Genomic DNA, 17,629 nt, shown 5'->3' with positions numbered 1-17,629 from the left:
AGATTAGTTAAAATTTATAGATTAGTTAAAAAACAGACAGCAGGAAAGGCGGCCCGGGCTCTTCCCAGCCCCTGAGGCTAGCGCTGACGGCTCTGCACGGCGGCTCGCAGCGGGACAGACGGACAGGGACAGACGTGCGGCTGCGGGGCGGCCCCGCTCGCCATGCCGGCTGCTGCGCTGCCTGGACCCAGCACCGAGGTGAGGCGAGGCGAGGAACCCCCAGCTACCGCCCCGCTGCCCCGGTCCTGCCGCTCTGCTAGGCGCGCCGCTATGACGCCAAAGCGCCAGCACCGAGCCCCGCTTTTGGGCGCCGCTCGCCCTCCGCGGTGCCTGAGGAGAAGCTGCAGCCCCAAGGCGGCCTCGCAACTCCCGCGGTTCCCCAGAACCACCGCACACAGCGCGGAGCCTTCCTCCTGTGCGCCTCCTCCTCCTCCTCTCCTCATCCCCGCCGGGCCGGCGCCATCTTGGGCAGCCCGCCGCCATTTTGTGGGCGGGCACCGCCTGGGGACCGAGCGGCTGTCACGAGGCTGCCATGGCAACGCCGCCCGCCCGGCCCGGCCCGGCCTCGCCTCCATGAGGGGGAAGCGGGCGGTGGGGCCGTGGCTGGTGATGGCGGGCGCCCTGCTGGTGCTGCTCGGCCTCCTCGGGGGCTCGCAGGTGGGCGGGGGGTGCCGGCAGCGCCCCGGGGGGTGTAGGTGTGTGTGGGGAGGGAGCTGGTGTGTGTGGGGAGGGGGGCTCCATGGTAGTTTGATGCGTTCTCAGTTCCGATCCACGTACCCCTACCTCTAGCGGACAGAGCGGACAGGAACATTAAAAAGATTTTTAGTTCTCGGCCATCCCCGCTTTGTGAGTGCTCAGCTCCAGCCGGATCCCTCAGCGCTGAGGTCCCCGCCCGGTGCTTGCAGGAAAGCAGCTGTGCTCGCCTTCCCTTCCTCAGCTCTGCTAATACAACCGAAAAGCTGCAGCTTCTTTCCTTCCATTACATTTAAAAATCCATACATTGGCTTAAGTTGTGCCGTTCCTACTTACACTTCCTCATTTCTAGCTTCTTTCTTTCCATTACATTTTAAAATCCATACATTGGCTTAAGTTGTGCCGTTCCTACTTACGCTTCCTCATTTCTACGATGTAGTTTTCTTTCTTGATGTGTGCTGTCCTATTTTTCTGATTTCATTGCTTTTTTTAAGTAGTTATTGATTCTGTTGCATTTGAAACCTTCTCTACTGCTTTCCTCCTTGGGGTGGGACAATTGACAGATAGCAATAGCAACTTCAGTACAAGAAGTTTCACGGTGTATTTTTGCCTTTAAGTTCTAGAGCTTCCCCAATCCAACCTTTGTTACTTAATTTCCAGTTTGTTAAATTTTTCCCACATACAGTCCAAAAAGATAACTACAAACCTTTTTCTGTTTACATTTCTAACATGAATAAATCAATTTATGATGTTTTATGTACAGTTAGTTTCTATTGCTGTTTCTCCTGATCCTCATATTTGTTAAAACTGGTTATAAACAAACATCCCACCATTGTGGAATCTAATTACTAATGGATATGTATTTTTGTATTGTCAGGTGTTGAAAGCATTTGATTACTTTTATCCTTCGAGCGGACAGCAACAGATGTACAAGTTGGACATAAGCTGGCCTAAAATTCCAGAGTATTTCACTGGCCAAACGTTTTGTGTTGCTGTTGATTCTCTTCATGGTTTGGTCTACGTGGGACAAGTGAGTGAGAGTACTACATTTCTCTTCTTGTTAATCCAATGTATTTGTACCCTTAAAATGTCTGCTTTAGATTAAAAAATAAATATTTATTTTATATGTATATTACATAAAATTCATTTTTATGTTATCAGTTTATATACTTATTATATACACACATAATTTTACATAGATAAATACATATACATATGTATTTACGTGTATTTGTAAATATAAATGTGTGTAAACTATAATTATATATATTATATATATTATATGTAAAATATTTTATATTATAAATAATATATAAATGTGATAAAAATTGTGTGTATATATATAAAATATTTTATATTATATAAATATGGGGAAAATATACTTTCTACTAATTTCAATATAACAACTAAATATTTAAAGTATAAAAAGTAATTATTGTATCAAAATTAGTGAAAATATAAGTATAGATCTTTCTGCCTTACCTATTTTAAAAGAAGTTCTGGGATCATACTTTTTTGTCCTTATTTAAAAAAAGAATTTAATTTCTGTGATATTAACACATGATGTAATTTAACTGAGTTATAGTAGCCTCTTTTCTAACTATAAGTTCCAGTGTGTTTCTGGTGCATCTTGACTAGTCCCCTTCCTCTCATTCAGCCTGTGTCCCATGGAATCAAAGCCACGCAGTTAAAATAATTGGGGTTCAGGTACTTGCATTACCCACTTCCATGCATTGTATCTTTAGATCATGGATAAGGTGATCTTTCTGTAGAAACTGGTGGGGTTTAATTACACAGCAGAGCATGAGTACTTTAGTACCATGTAACTAACTGGTACAGTTAGTTTTTTTGTACCTGTATTGTGCTTGATGTATTTTTCATCAAGAGTATATAAATACGATTCAAAATGAAGATCAAGACAGGTGCAGGAGCTTGGCTGCTCTGAAAATTGGACTCTACATGATTTAAGTTGAAGGCCAGAATGAGTGGAGGGTTTTGCATGTTAAATTTGGACCCTTCTCTCTCTCTTTCCTGTTTCATCTGGAAAAAATGAACTACCAGTTTCAAGAGATTTCCATGATTCACGAAGCATCAAAAAAAAAAAAAAAACTTACAAGGAGGAATTTTCAAAAGTTTGTTTACTTGGTTAATATGTTTTCTTAATAGATCTGTTTTGCTTTTTCAGAGGGGAGATAATGTACCAAAGGTACTTGTATTCTCAGAGGAAGGCTATTTTCTTTACTCCTGGAATGATACAGTTGAAATGCCTCATGGTATCTTTGTATTAAACACCGCAACTGATAGTTCAGTATGGATCACAGATGTTGGAACAGGTATGCAAGGTGGAGATGTGAGAAGTATTAGGCAGGGAAGAAAATGCAAATTGTGCAGATATAACTTTAAATAGCTCATTTATTTAAATAAGGCTCTCAAATAATTGTGAAACAGATTTGTGCTTTTCTTGCCAGGAACAAACTGCTCAGGTGCTGCATAAAATAATCTAAAGGTTCATGAGTAGTTCTATGTGTTTGTTTGTAGCGTCTAAATTTAGCAAAGACATTTTTTATTTTACTTTTTTGCCCAGGAGAAGGATAAGGAAAACAATACCTTGTGGCTGTGAGACTTGTCTTCTGCCCTAGGTTTGGTGACCGTAATACAACAGCTAAATACTGCTGTAGCTTATGGATTTGCTAACCCACAGCCATGGTCTCATGGTATAAGTTTGTTTTGATTCATTGATCTCACTTGCTAGTGTCCGGAGATTTTCCTTTTAATCTCTGTAACCAATTGTAATACTTACTGTTTTGTTTTCTTAAGACATTTTTGCACTTTTTAAATCTTACTTCAGGAAAATACGGGCACACCGTGAAACAGTACAGCCCTTCTGGTAAACTTTTGCAAATCTTGGGCACGCCAGGGAATGCTGGTTCAAGTTTGAATCCGATACAATTTGATCAACCAGCAGAGATTTTTGTAGAGGAAAGCGGAGATATGTATGTTGTGGATGGAGATGGAGGGATGAATAACAGACTGCTCAAACTGTCCACAGGTATGGAAAAACAGATTTCTGCAGCAGGTGGGAATTGCAACTTGAATTTTAAATGATAACTTGAGAATACTATTAAGTGGGGACTAGGCTGAGCTGCTACTTTTAAAATTAGCTTGAAGACTTTGTTGGGTAAGATCCTGTTTTACTGCTTGTCACTTAGTAGAAATCTCCTAATTGTTTACGACAAGAAGGTGAGAGAGTGAATTTGTTCAGTCTTGAGGATAAAAGGCTAAGGTAGTTTCTTATCACTGTCTTCAAGTTACTGATGGGAGGGTATAGAGAAGACAGAGTCATGGATTTCTGGGATGTGCGCAATGAAGAACGAGGAATTAACAAAAGTTGCCATGAGGGAGGAATTTCAGTTTGATCTTGGGGAGGGATTCACTGTGAAGGGCGATCAGGCAGTGAGTAGTTTTCCCAGAGAGGCTGGGCAGTCTCCACCCTTGTAGGTGCTCAAAACTTGATATGAGCAACCTGATTTAACTTCAGGTTTTGATTTGCTATCAACACTAGCCCTACTTTGACAGACAGGTTGGGCCAGATGGTGTCTAGATATCCTTATATTCTGTGATTCTGATTAGCTTGTTCATATTCCCCAGCAGAGATGATCAGTGTTGGTTAGGGCAGTGAATCTGTTCATGGATGCAGCTGGGAAAAAGGGGAGGTGTGGCAGTTAGCCTACATTTAGTTTGCGAAGAGATGAATTCTTAAAACTGACTCAAAACTGCCATAATGAAAAACATCAATTTTCTAAACAAATGGATATCATACTCATTCAGTTGTTACTATATTTTTTTATTTATTTTTCAATATAGTGCTTAACAAAGCTTTGAACTATGGCTGCATTTCTCTAACCATGATCCTGTAACCACTAATAACAATCCAGTAGTCACTGTAGTAGTTCCAGTATTTCCAGTATCAGAAGTACTGTGATTAAAATTCCAGGTTTAGAAACACCATCTTTTAAAAGTGACTGAAAATAACTTTGCAAGGGAATGACTTAAAGCTAAAGTTATTTTGTTTTCTTCTTACTTTATTTTTTTGCTTTTATTTTACATGATGTTTACTGCTTAGATTATAAAGAGATCTGGCTGAGTGGAGAAAATGGGACTGGCATTGGCCAGTTCAAGATTCCTCACAGCGTGACAGTGGATCCGTATGGACGGGTAAAGATTTAAAGGACTATTTTATTTTATTTTATTTTTATTTTTATTTTTTTTACATGTAAACAAGTCCGTTGGCAGATGAATTTGAAAAACACAAATTGTATTTCTTTTTCCTTGACCTGTTGGGAACTTGGTCATTTATGTGGCTTACAGTTTTCAGTGTGAAAGCGGTCATGAGCTGAAGTTTCATACTGAAGATTCTGCTGAAAGAGCTGTCTCCAGGGTTGACACAAGGGTCCTGCCAGTTACTGTCTGTTGTTGCATGGACATTGGCAATGCTCTTATACAGTTTCTCACAGGTTGCCATGGTGAGAGTACAGCAGATTTTTGTTCTGTAACGAATATCTACCCAAGCACTTAAGTTTCTTCAATTTCATATTTGGAAATTGCAGATAAGCTTTAAGAGAATGGTAAGGCACTGGCTAGGTTGTGGGCATCTGTCCTCATCTACATGTAGCTCAAGGCATTCAAGGTTCTACTTCTTCTAGATGTTAATGTAATCTGGCTTCTCCCCTGCTGTTCTTAATATTTTGCTCCTTAATACTCTTCAGGGAAAATAAGATCACTTGGCTAAAACATCTTAAATAGCTGTTTTCAGCTAATTATGCTAATGCTGACTGAACCAGAATAAGAAATGTTTTTAGAAATCACTTCTCTGCCAAAACTGGCAGGGTGAGAGGGAGAAAAGATAGGGCAACTTGGTGTGGAAAGGGAACCGTGAGTATACGCATTCAAAGACAGCAATTGTGATGGGCCTAGAAATTATTGCCAAGGTGGTGCTGATCATCAGCCCAGGTTAGAATTCATTGTCAATTCCTAAGAAATCTGAGAGAGTGCTGTAGTGGTGTTTCACTTAAAAATAGCGATGAAGGATCTCAGGTCAACTTCTTTATTGCTCCCTTTTGGGTGATATCCCAGAAAAGTGATGAAACTTACTTATCTGACTGACAGGTTGTCAACAGCTAAAATTTCAGTGATTGTAGTAAATGAGATGTTTTCCTTGGAACTATCTAGTAGTATTGCTAGCTTACAGTGTTTGTTAACACAGGGTTGAACTGAGACAAACTTCACAAAACTACTTAAACAAAGCATGCTGAAAATGCCTAGTGTTGAAGTTGCTCAATATTTGTAGTAGCTTTAAACATATCTGTGTCTACAGATGCAGTCATCAGAGGTTTGGGTCATGAAATTACTGTTAAAAAACAAATTGTTAGTGGGTGACAGACCAGTATCTCTAGAATCAAAAAGGTGTGCATATGTTCTCACTGGGGGATATGGATTTATTCCCATTGAGTATATTTGTATCACAGCCACAGAAATGAAGAGAGAGCATTGATTTCTCTGCTAAAACAGTATAAAAGTAATTTGTGCATCTTAATTGTGTAGGCAGTTTGTTTTAAATCTGGAAGTCATATCTACTTACTCAGCTTTGAATGTGAAGGTGTTTTCCTCCTCGGTGTACTTTTTTACTTCAGGATACTTTGCTTATGTAAGAAACTGATGTGTTTAATTTGTTCTATTCGTGAATAGCCATGATTTTCGTCCTTTGTAGGTGTGGGTTGCAGACAGAGACAACAGAAGAATCCAGGTATTTGATAAAGTGACAGGGGAGTGGCTGGGGGCTTGGAGTAGCTGTTTCTCAGAAGATGGACCCTATTCTGTCAGGTATTGCTGAACAGTTCTTTTAGAAACATGCAATTACATAAATAAAAGATACACTCTTATTGGTGAGCTATAATGTTGATATCTAATGCCTGATGACAAGGAGTTAACCAGATTTATTAACGGACAGCTGGGTCCTGATTGCATGCAAAGATCTACACAGTTAGTTATATGCTGACGTGACAGCGGAATCCTGTTTTTATAACAGGCCATGTGGATTCAAGTGCTGAATTGGGAATTTTGTTTTAAAGTTGTATTTTGTTTGCCGTACTGTTGCAGCTTTTACAGGAAGAAAGATTGTCTTGAATGAATTTTCTGTTAATTCTCAATGTTTCACGGCATTTAGTCTGTTGTAGCCTTCAAAAACTTGAATATTAAGGAAGGAATGTTTGTTTTCTTTAAGTGCATCATGGTGTTTCCATGGGATGTCACATGGAGTGCATCATTCAAAAATACATTTCTCTCTTTCACAGATTTACTGCCGATTACAAGTATCTGATTGTAGCTCAGATGAATATCAACCGTTTGGCAATCTTGGCAGCACCACCGGTTGGCATTATTGGGGACTGTGCTATAGTCAACGCAATCCAGCTGGCAGATGAAACCAAGCCACACCTTGTAGATATAGACATGAAGAGCGGAGCAATCTATATTGCAGAGATTGGAGCCCAGCAAGTACAAAAATATGTACCCATAAGCTGATGGTTTCCCACAACGACCATGGCACAAGCTCTATGACATGTGAGACGTATGACCGCATTTCCCTGAGTTTTTTGTGGTTTGTATTTCTTTAGACAAGCACAGAACATTGTGCTCCCAAAAGTCTAGGGCTAAGAATCTGTCCTAGCTGCCGTTCTGGAGAAGTACTTGGACTTGATCTGTTAATCACTTTAGTAATGCAATAATGGCTTTTGCTTTTGTTGCTGGGAATCTGAAAATGACTTTGTGTCTTAATTTTATTTTATATGATTTTGTAAACACAGCTGCTGTTCTTCAATGTGTAGGGCTTCATCTTGAGGCTCTTCTACTTAGCCTGTGTGCATTGTTAAATGAAGATCAGGTCTTGTCTGAAGGAAGTGTATAAATGATTGATTTCCTGGTAGTCAAACACCTCATTTTAATGTTTCTTCAGTTGTTTTTTGGAACTCTGTGCTGACACTGCCCAACACGGAATACAGGGATGCATTACGGTGTTGAATAAGACGCTGCTGGTTACCGTGTCAGTGCTGATGCTGGCATTTCCCTTCAGTGGCTAATGACACTGCAGTGAAATCAAAGTTTTCAGTTTCAGGTAAAGCAGTCAAGTCTGTAATAGGCTACAGTTAACTTGATCTCAGACATGTCAAACTAAATTAAAAGTATGTGCACAGCAGCCAGGTACTGATTCTTAACCATGTCAGTTCTTAACCTGATCTGATTTATACCAGGATGAGTTTCTGTTCATCAGGATTTCATAGCGGAACATACCATAGTTTAACTCATATAAGTTCCTCATGGAAAACAAATCTGAGTTTCCTAGGAAACTCTTAATTGGCATTAGGGGCCTAGGAGACACATGATTTTCTCCCAGTGTTCCATTTCCAGTCTGGAGTGGTTTCATTTTCTTTACAGGTTGCTATAAAATCTTAAGTTTACTTTATAGTATAGAGGGAGTACATGAGTACATGTAACAATAGTTACATGAAAGGGATGGAGAAAATGGCATGGCAGACTAGACCAAGGGCAGAAATGACACTTAGAGTGAGTAACTGAGTACTTCTCTAAAGCTGTGCACCCATATTCCATGTTCATCTACTAGCTTTTCAAAACATTTGGGAGGATTTGTTCTGTTTCCACACAGTAGAGTAAGTGTGGAATGATTTTAATGCTAATTACCAGCTAAGGGACACTTTTTTTTTTCTACTTCCTTAGAAAGGAATGTAGGAAATGGAATTTTTCTGATGGGGGGTATCCACATCAGTGAATGTCACCAAAAGCAAATGCATCTTTGTCTGGCAGGTTTCAATCTAAGACCCCAAAATTTCTGGGTCAGCAGATGGGAAAACTGTCCAGAAAAGCCAGATTCATGCATTCAGTGGAAAGTAATTCAGCTGTGGAGGCTGGTGCCCTGATTTCAGTGCTATTTGAGATTAATGCACCAAATATAAATGCTTTGTTGTTGGCTACGTCCACAATAATAAAGGCAGATCTAACCTGACTGCCCTTGTGCCAGCCTCAAAACCAGGACCTCAAGGTTATACACTAGCAAATATGACCCATGATTCACATGGTGTCGAATGGAAGCTAATAAGCAATATTTGTTAGCTGAAAAGGCAGCAGCAGTACTTCCTCTAGACCTAGGCAGATAGGTCCACATAGCTTTGCAGTGTGTTGTGTGGATTTTTTAACTGGGTCACCACTAGCTCAGGGATCTCTGTGCTTTGTGCAATTTAGCTATTTCTCACCTACAGAAGGTGGATTTATTTTTTAAAATGTTACCAAAATATCTTTAACTATATATATGAACATATCTTGGTGGTTTAAGGGTTTCAGGCACATTGATTATTCCTCGTCACATCTCATCCTTATTTATTTTGTCTTTGTCACATCCATTTGAAACAGAACTAGAAACTCTCTGGGAACATGTTTCTGTTTTCTCTGAAGGAGTGGTGCACTTGTGGATGTTGACAAATAAGTTATACAAGTTTCTGTTTGCTGCATGGATGTCTTACCAAGTCTATGTTTATGTGGGCTTTTGCAGCCCCTAGAAATGGGGAATATTCATACAGTTTTGTCTGAATTTACTGAAATTGGCCACGGTGCCAAAAAATGCCTTACATTTGGGAATTGGGTATCTATGCTAAGAAGGGAAGTATATAGTATGAGATGCTCAGACTCCTTTTCACCTTAGTGTCTATGGCCAAACTGAGAAAGTGATTGATTTGTGCACTAACTTTCTAATTCTGTGAAGCTTTTCATATGTATCATTCTGAAACTGATCTCTGAAAGATTGTGTAATAGGATAACTTGGTAAAATAAATTGAGAATTTTCCATTGTAAAAGGTTTGGGCTCTTTATTAATATCAATACATTTTATTACAGTGGATTACTCTTCTAAATACAGGGTTCCCAGCACTTAAATGTTGATATCAGAAATTTTTAAATACCTTATTAGAATGGAATCTAAAGTTCCATATTGTCTTTTTACTTTGCTATTTCTGTGGCCCATCTCTTTTGTGTTCTGATTTGTGTATAAAAAAAGCACAAATCTCTCCAAGATGTTTTCATCTGAATAATTTGTAAAATAGGGCGATAAATCACATAAGTACAAAACATTAAAAAAATAGATTGTATACCCTTTTTATGCTAATAGGGAAATTAAAAGCAAACTAGCAAATACTTCTTAATACAGAATCAGATTTTATTTCCTGAGAAGACTTATGGAGCAATCTGTTTAGTTTTTAGAAGATCAGGGAGGGAATTCTCTTTAAGATAGAAATACTTGCACAAGAAGAAAAATAACATACTGTAGTGTTAACCAGGCAAAGAAGAAAGCATGACTGCCAGAACCCAAGAAATTCTGATTTTAGTTGAAGTATGCCAGTTTTTAAGTGTGAGAAATTATTGCTGGAGCAACAAAATAAATAAGAATACACCATATTTTGATGGCTTCAACTTTGGGAAGGAACTATTTTTTTTTTTTCCTCAATTGATCTGGTCTTTGGGTGAGTGCCTGCATTGTTAATTGGATGACATTCCCAAAAAGTAAAAACAGATAGACCAGTCTTCTCTCCCTCTTCTAAGTTTCTCAGACCTATTAATACAATTCAGTTTAATTTTTCCCAGTGATGCTAACCAGACATATATTTTCTGAAATAGTCAGCAATGGATTTAACCACATCTGCCTGGTGAAAAACAACCCTGGATCACGTTTGTGCCAAGCAAGATCAGTTTAGCGAGGCTGAGCTATCTCAGTTCAGAGCTGCAGGGGAGGGTGCATAGGGATGTATGTGGGTCTGCTTATTATTGTAAGTTCACTGCCTTCAGGTGGTTATTAACCTTTTTGAAGCGTTAAGTGGTTAGTTATCTTAGTTGACACTTCCTTTCTCAACTATTTGTAACCTGAGAAACCTTTACGAGTGATCCATGAGCAAGTGAACATTTGCTATCATTGAAGTTGCTTGGATAAACCATAAGAGGGCACCAAACGCTTGCTGATGCTTGGCAGTGTAACCATATACCAGCAAAGTAAACAGCTGATAATTTCTGAGCATTTGGAGTAAGTCAACAAAGATAATGAATTGCTGCAGACTTCCTTTCTCTGTTCAACACAGACTGCTTTAAACATAAGCAAATAATTGTATTACAGTCATTTTGGTGTATTACTACTGGATTTATGTCCATCTTACGTTTATTTCCATTATTTTTCCTAGAAAAAATGAGTAATTCAGTGTCCAGAGACTACTGTGTATGGTGAATTGATTCTTCTATTCCTTATGCCATTGATTTCAATGGAATTACTCCTCATACGTTGTGTTGGAAACATAATAATTCGTAATAGTATAACTGTAGCAGCGTGATTATACAAAAGAGCAATGCTGGTGTATTTCCCTACAGAGATGACCCCAAGTGAGATTAGAGCTAAGCTTACTGGAGCTGATTCACCAGTTTCATTCTGCTCTTCCTTTCTCTAAAACCCTCCTATGATTTTGTATTATTATTTTATTCTACTTTTTTTTTTGTTTGCATCTGCAAAAGCTATTTGCCAGCAGTTTGCATCAAAAAGTTTCAACACAGACTTTCCGTGAGATAAATGTTTTGAAATATTTGAGTCTTTCAGAGTTCATAGAGCATCAGTCACTTTGCTTATATAAAATTTGAAAGTGGAGGCATATTAATTTTTGCATCCACGATGATTTGTTACTGAATTAAAACCCAAGCAACACTAATACAAATAAGATATGAACTTTGTCATAGGATCATGTTTTGAGGCTGAGGAAAATAAGTATGATTGTATAACTGGATCTTCAAAACAGAGGTTAATTAACTTTGTCAGTTACATCAGAAACAAGCCTGCTAACTTTTTTTTACAAACAAATTAAGACCTAAGAGCTCTTGAACAACTTAAGTCTGTATGTTTTAATCCTTCCCAGTGGACAATAAATGTAATCATTAAAAAAGGGGAAGGCTTCACATTTCGTTTAGATTTGCTTGGCTTCAACCTCATGTTTTCTATTTTCAGCTATCTTAGAGACGTGGCTAATCCAGGAAATTTTTTTACTTATCCCCCATGGACTCATTTACAAGTGATGACTCAGTCATCTTTTGCCTCACTCCCTCTATAAAACCATACAGATCAGAAAGCTTGCCTTGCAGCAGGAAAACTGGTAAGGCTTTAATTTAAAAATGTTGCCATAGTACTTTATTATTATTATTATTTAAAAATCCAAAAGAATGCTCACTGCTTGCTAGGAAGTCTGGATATTAGACCTGCCAGCACTGAACCTCTCTTAGTTCTGTGTGCTCTGCAGGGCTATGTCCCCACAAATTGTTATGGCCTGAATTCTTAGCTCTCAGGACAGTACTAGTAGTTGTCAGATGCTTTGGATGACTAGATGGACAAGGTGGAAAGGCACCCTGCATTAAGAATAGACCAGAATAGGTACTAAATTTTTATCTGTGCTTGCCTGTGAAGACATTAGCAAAATTTCTATGCAGTAACATTTTTTGACACCATCTTTATCAGAGGGTCTGGTTGAAATACAGGTGTCATTAAATGGCTTATTAAAACAAACTGATAAATTGCTAGCAAGTGTTCATTTCATTAAGGCTATTCAGCATTTTCAGAGGATTTCTGAAATGCCTACTTGCTCAGAACTGCCTTAGTACCAGTGGAAAGAAAACATTGCTAATATGGTTTAAGGAAAAAAAAAAAAAACACAAACCAACCAAACAAAAAAGGCAACAAACCGACACACGTGTGTGAGGATTCTGGAGAGGACCACCTGAACTAACTGGCAGCTCTACTTCACCAATTCACAAAAATCATAATGAAAGAATAGATGTACCATGATATGCCAAAAAAAAAAAAGTCACTTTTCACAGAAGACGTATTTTGCAAATCTGTTAAAGGTCGTTGGGAGAATCTCTGACTGTATCCTACTATGATGTCTGGTATCATCAGAATTTCATCATTTAAGGCATCTCCATGAACGTGCTTTCTTCCCTATAGCTGCTGCTCTGAAATAGTTTGGCTTCAGAGCTCTGTGAGGACGTGCAGTCTACCAGCACACAGAGGTGTGGTGGAGTATAAAGATGGGTGAAGAGATGTGGTGTCCATCAGGTGGGCCATGCAGGAGGAAATGCTAGCTTGAAAGGAAGTTGACAGTTTGCAAATATCCTAAGGTTTTAGGGTTAAAGGCACTTTTCGAATAGAACATAGAGTTAGAAAGTCATTTTATTGGTCTTACTGAAAACTGGGCTAGTCCCTAGTCCCTCTTCTCTCATACTGAGGCCTCCTAAACATTGTATTTTTAATCAAAAGTGTTGACAAAGCTGATTGGAGCTGCCCTTATTGCAGTCCAGTCCAGCTTTTATGTTCTCTCCAAGGTTCATGCCCTGGCTGCCTGTGGCACCTGTCCACTGTACCAGATATGAAAAGCACTATATTGCTGTGTCAGGTAACAAAATTGCAAAAAAAAGTTAATTTTTTCTGTAACACAGCATACCCTTGGTCTGACACGAATGTGAGGTAGCACAAGCCTAGGCTAATTTTTATTCAAAGATCAGAGCTCTTGAAAAATCTGGGGCGTAAAATGGAGTTTTCTTTCAACCATTTTAGCAATTTCTAACCACGATAAAATGCTGATGGTTGTTCTGGTTCGTTCTCATGTGCAATGATGTAGCTGGAACCATCAGACAGAAGATGATGTTGGCTCCCAGGTTTGGTCTCCTTGTATGATCCAGCTGCAGTATTCATGGCAGTGCTCTGCAAACCAATGCCCCTGTCTGTGTCTACAGGGATGCTGTAGATAAGGTATCATCGCATGAGGGGAAAGTTCTTCAGCAAGGCATAAATCTTACAGTAGAAACATGTCTTTAATCAATTAAGGAGGCCACCTGCAGGTCAGGGGGTGGAGGGAGGAGTGATTGTACCTTGTGTCTTCTACACTAGCTCTGTAATAAGCATCTGTAAGGCTCGCAACGTCTTACTTCATGCCCAGTCCAATGTCAGAGCTTTTAGTAATGGAAACTAGAGGATTCCTGTAAGAGTGGGAGATGATGCTACACCCGAGGGTTGCTGCGAAGTGCCTCCGGGGTGCTGCTTTAACGGGTCTTTGTGATAGATGAGTCTATGAGACAAAATCAGGAGAAAGAAAGGTTGAATCATCTGTGAGACAGATAACAAGCTGGAGGAACTGAAGATGTCTGAGATAACTTTTAAGGTGGCGTCTTGGAATTGGTTTGAAATTGGTGGCCTGTATTCTTGCAGGGACGCCTGGCCCGGCAGACAGCTTCTGATTTTCACTCTGCCTAATGCCCTTGTTGTAAATATTCCTTCTCAAAGACAATTGAGTCAGGAGGAAACACAGATCACAGCCAATATTTATTAAACACCTTTTATTAATTAAGCTGTTGTTATTAATAGAATCAAGCTGTTATGATTAATAGCAGATAACTATTTCACATTGTCTTCACCTACCCACTCCCAACCTCCACACAGACAGCTACCAGGGCAGAGCACCATCTGGGAGGTCCACCTCAGCCTCCTCAGGTGCAGAGGGTCACACAGATACACCAGTGGCTCTGGGAAGTCAATCAGCAAGTCCTTCAGGGGGTCTTTTTCTTAAATAATAGAATATCCTAAGTTGGAAGGGAGCCACAAGGATCATCGAGTCCAACAATCTGAACTTACTGAAAAAGCAGACTTGCAGGCCATGTTGGAGAGGCCACCTCCAAAGCAGGGCTGGCCACCAGGCTCTGCTAGGGACACTACCAGCTGCTTTGAAACCCCTACAGTCCTGGGAAGTGCTCATGTGAGGTCTGGGGCATCACACCTGCTTCTCCTTGTGTCCTTCCTGCTTTGCATCAATCCCAAGAGCCCTTCAGTCTTTCTGAGCACCACGTTCGTTATCCAACAGAGGAAGCAATCATGCTGCTGTTGTAAAGCCCACAACGGTCTGCAGGCACAAGCATGGCAACATTTGCAAGGGAAAACAATATATTTCATTAGCCCAGTTGTGGCTGTTAAAAATGGGAGACAAGCTTTTGAATATGCAAATCCTTGTGTAATTTTCTTGCAACTATCTCACTTGATATAATAAAGTGTATCACCTCCCCCAGGAAATCTTGGCTTGTTCAAGAAATAGAAGTCATGGAAGAAGTTTCAGATTGTATATATTGCATCTCCTAAACATGCCCACTCACGTGTACATAGATTAGATATATCAGGAGAGGTGTGTGTAGCAGATGCAGTATATATAATCTAATAGTCATGTATGTTATTTTTTTTAATTGAAATAATCTGGGTCACAGGCACTCTGGGAGAGAAAAGTGATAACACGTATTTCTATAATGAAACCGTCTAAGCCACCCAATATCAGCAGTAGTTCCCTGCTATATTTGTACTGTATATTTATATGTATGACAAAGAGACGGCCCTTACCCTGGAGGCTATTGCTGAAAAAAAAAAAAAAAGGGACTGGTGTAAGAGAAAAGCAATATATGATTCAGTAAGAAAAACAAGCCAAACTGAAACTTCATACTCTCAAAAGGTCCACTAGATCCCTCAGCTCAGGTGTCCCAAGGAGTGCTGTTATAACTAACCCAGTGAGTTAATTCTAGTGTATGATTTTAATGGATTTTATGTCTCACTGCTCTGCTTGTGTGAAATTTCATCTAGGATAAGAAAGGAATAATATCCTCTTGACCTAAAATCTTTATCAGCAAAGAAACATTTGCAGCTTGATCTAAAAAATCTCAAAACCCATTAATTATTTCAAAAGGGAAAAAAAAAAAAAAAGTGCTTGGCACTACACAGTAAATGAGATGAAAGCCTGTGCCCTGCCAAGAGCTTGACATGAGTACATTACAGATAATGGAAACAGTGGAAAAATTAAGAGATAGGAAATTCTGAGCGGAAAAATTAAGAGAGAGGAAATTCTGAGTGCCTGCTAAAAAGGTGTGTTATGAACATGCTTGTTAGCTTGTGGAAGGATTTATTTTTCACTGGGATGTGGTTAGAGGTGAATCCAAGTAAACAAAGCATTCAACATTTAGGTAGACCACAGTGGCCTTTAATGAACGTATGCCTCCATGAGACAGGCTGGAAACACAGCCTTTTCCTCAGACAAAGCTTTACGCAAGCCTAGTCAAATTAACGTGATTAACAGTGCACACATCTGAAGAAGGAGGCAGATACTTGCCCCGGGACAGCAGTTTCAAGCTGGAGATGCTGATTAGGCTCCAGATGAGGAGAGGCAAGTGGCTTTGGCCTCCCCTCGGCCTTATGCTGCCATCTTATATGGGGACCAGTGTTAGACCCTAACCCCTGATGCCTTTTTCCTCTTCCTTGCAGTGCCGGTAAAGAAAATCCTAGGGACTTTGGTGGGCATCCGCTTATGAAAATGTGAGCTGTGGGATTAAGTAAATCCGATCATGTCACCGAGCTGAAAGTTTTCAAGACTTGCCTTTTTTTAGACACTGCTTTTTTCGCTTTTGACCTTTGATGTTGAACTATCCAGGTTGAAATCACCCATGCAATGGATTTGCTTTAGCTTCTGCTGAAATCCATGACTTCTAAGAAAGTATATTGTTTCCTGCTTATTTAAAAGAATTGGAAAACGTGGAGAAGCTCTACTGCTTTCTTACTAAATATGGCTTTAAATTCAGCAAAGGGCATGTCCCCTGCATGAGATAATTTCCACTTGTTATTCCTGTGGAAAATATGCGAATGTTTGGCTGTGCAGGGAGCCTGCAGAGGACCAAGGAACGGGCAGCTGGAGGAGGAGCATCCAGCAGAGGACACTGAATGAGACAAGAGCCCCTGGGGAGAAAATAAATTGGGTGGTGATGTTATCAAGGATTGCAGCCCTGATGCACGTGGGGAAAGGACAGATTTAGGGTAACACGGCTCGCATTAATTCTGACACTTCCTAGGTTTTTGCCTGCTTGCGTTTGCAGAATTAATAAGGTTTTTAAGATGTGTATGTGCATGTAAAGTAATGTTTTTTGACAATGCCCCTTTAAACTGGTAATCCTTTTTATAATTTGCAATACCTTGACACACAGTGTTACTCAACGGAAATAGCTGTTTTGCAAAGCGCACCCTGAGACATAACTGAGGAGCACATAAAATTACAATGAGAAGCGGGCTTTCACTGTTACAGCAAAAAATAACCAATGCCAACAGAGGTGCGTTTCTCCTTTGGATCTTATTTCCTACTTGCAGTTTTCCTTACAGCTGTGTGATGGCATTTCCAATGCACGTGCTGAAGAGGAGGGAAAACTGTCCGCTGGAGTTCTCACGAACCTACAGTAAAAGCAACCTGTGGGCTTTTCAGAGTTACTCATTTTTGCCATTTCTGCAATCAGATCTACATTTTGCTCCTTCTTAAGTTGAATTTTTTTTCCTCTCCCCCCTGCCTCTACACAGATACACATACAGAATAGGCCAGTGTCCCCTCTCCCACATAGCTTTCCCTGAAAGATTCTTCCTGTTGTTTGCAAATAGGAATATGAATTACAAGAAGCATTGGACAAATAATTCTCTGTAGTGAACTACAACAGGTGTTTTCCTCTCTGCACCTCTTCTAATTACTTGCTGTTTTTTCTTATTGCTTTTATAGCTTTGACAAGTTTTTACATGTTTAAGACATTTCTCCAGATTATTTTGCTGGTGAGCAGAGTTGTTTTATGGTTGGTCCTTCCATCTCCTTACCATCTTATTACTTTATCACTTAAGATTTTATGAGTAGTAGTCCTATCTTGCTAAAATTTGCAAATCGAATTCCTTTTAATTTAAAGGAGAATGATTTGATGGTAGTGTCTGTTGGGTTCAGTTAAAATAAATCAAAACACA

General features: G+C 39.6%; 1 protein-coding gene across 1 annotated transcript; it reads left to right on the top strand.

Annotated features, from left to right (window-relative positions):
- Window positions 1–162: 162 nt before the first annotated feature.
- Window positions 163–9,611, top strand: NHLRC3 (NHL repeat containing 3; the record flags this gene model as incomplete). The annotated part of the gene is made up of 7 exons (XM_083823782.1): window positions 163–657; window positions 1,571–1,723; window positions 2,879–3,026; window positions 3,542–3,742; window positions 4,817–4,908; window positions 6,461–6,573; window positions 7,044–9,611. The coding sequence occupies 7 exons, from the start codon at window positions 163–165 to the stop codon at window positions 7,270–7,272; spliced, it is 1,431 nt and encodes a 476-aa protein (XP_083679908.1). The 3' UTR covers window positions 7,273–9,611.
- Window positions 9,612–17,629: the final 8,018 nt, after the last annotated feature.

This window comes from Anser anser (genome assembly GCF_964211835.1).
Source record: "Anser anser genome assembly, chromosome: 1".
NCBI lineage: Eukaryota > Metazoa > Chordata > Aves > Anseriformes > Anatidae > Anser > Anser anser.
Note: the sequence above shows the minus strand (reverse complement) of the source record. Positions and strands in the feature narration are given on the sequence as shown.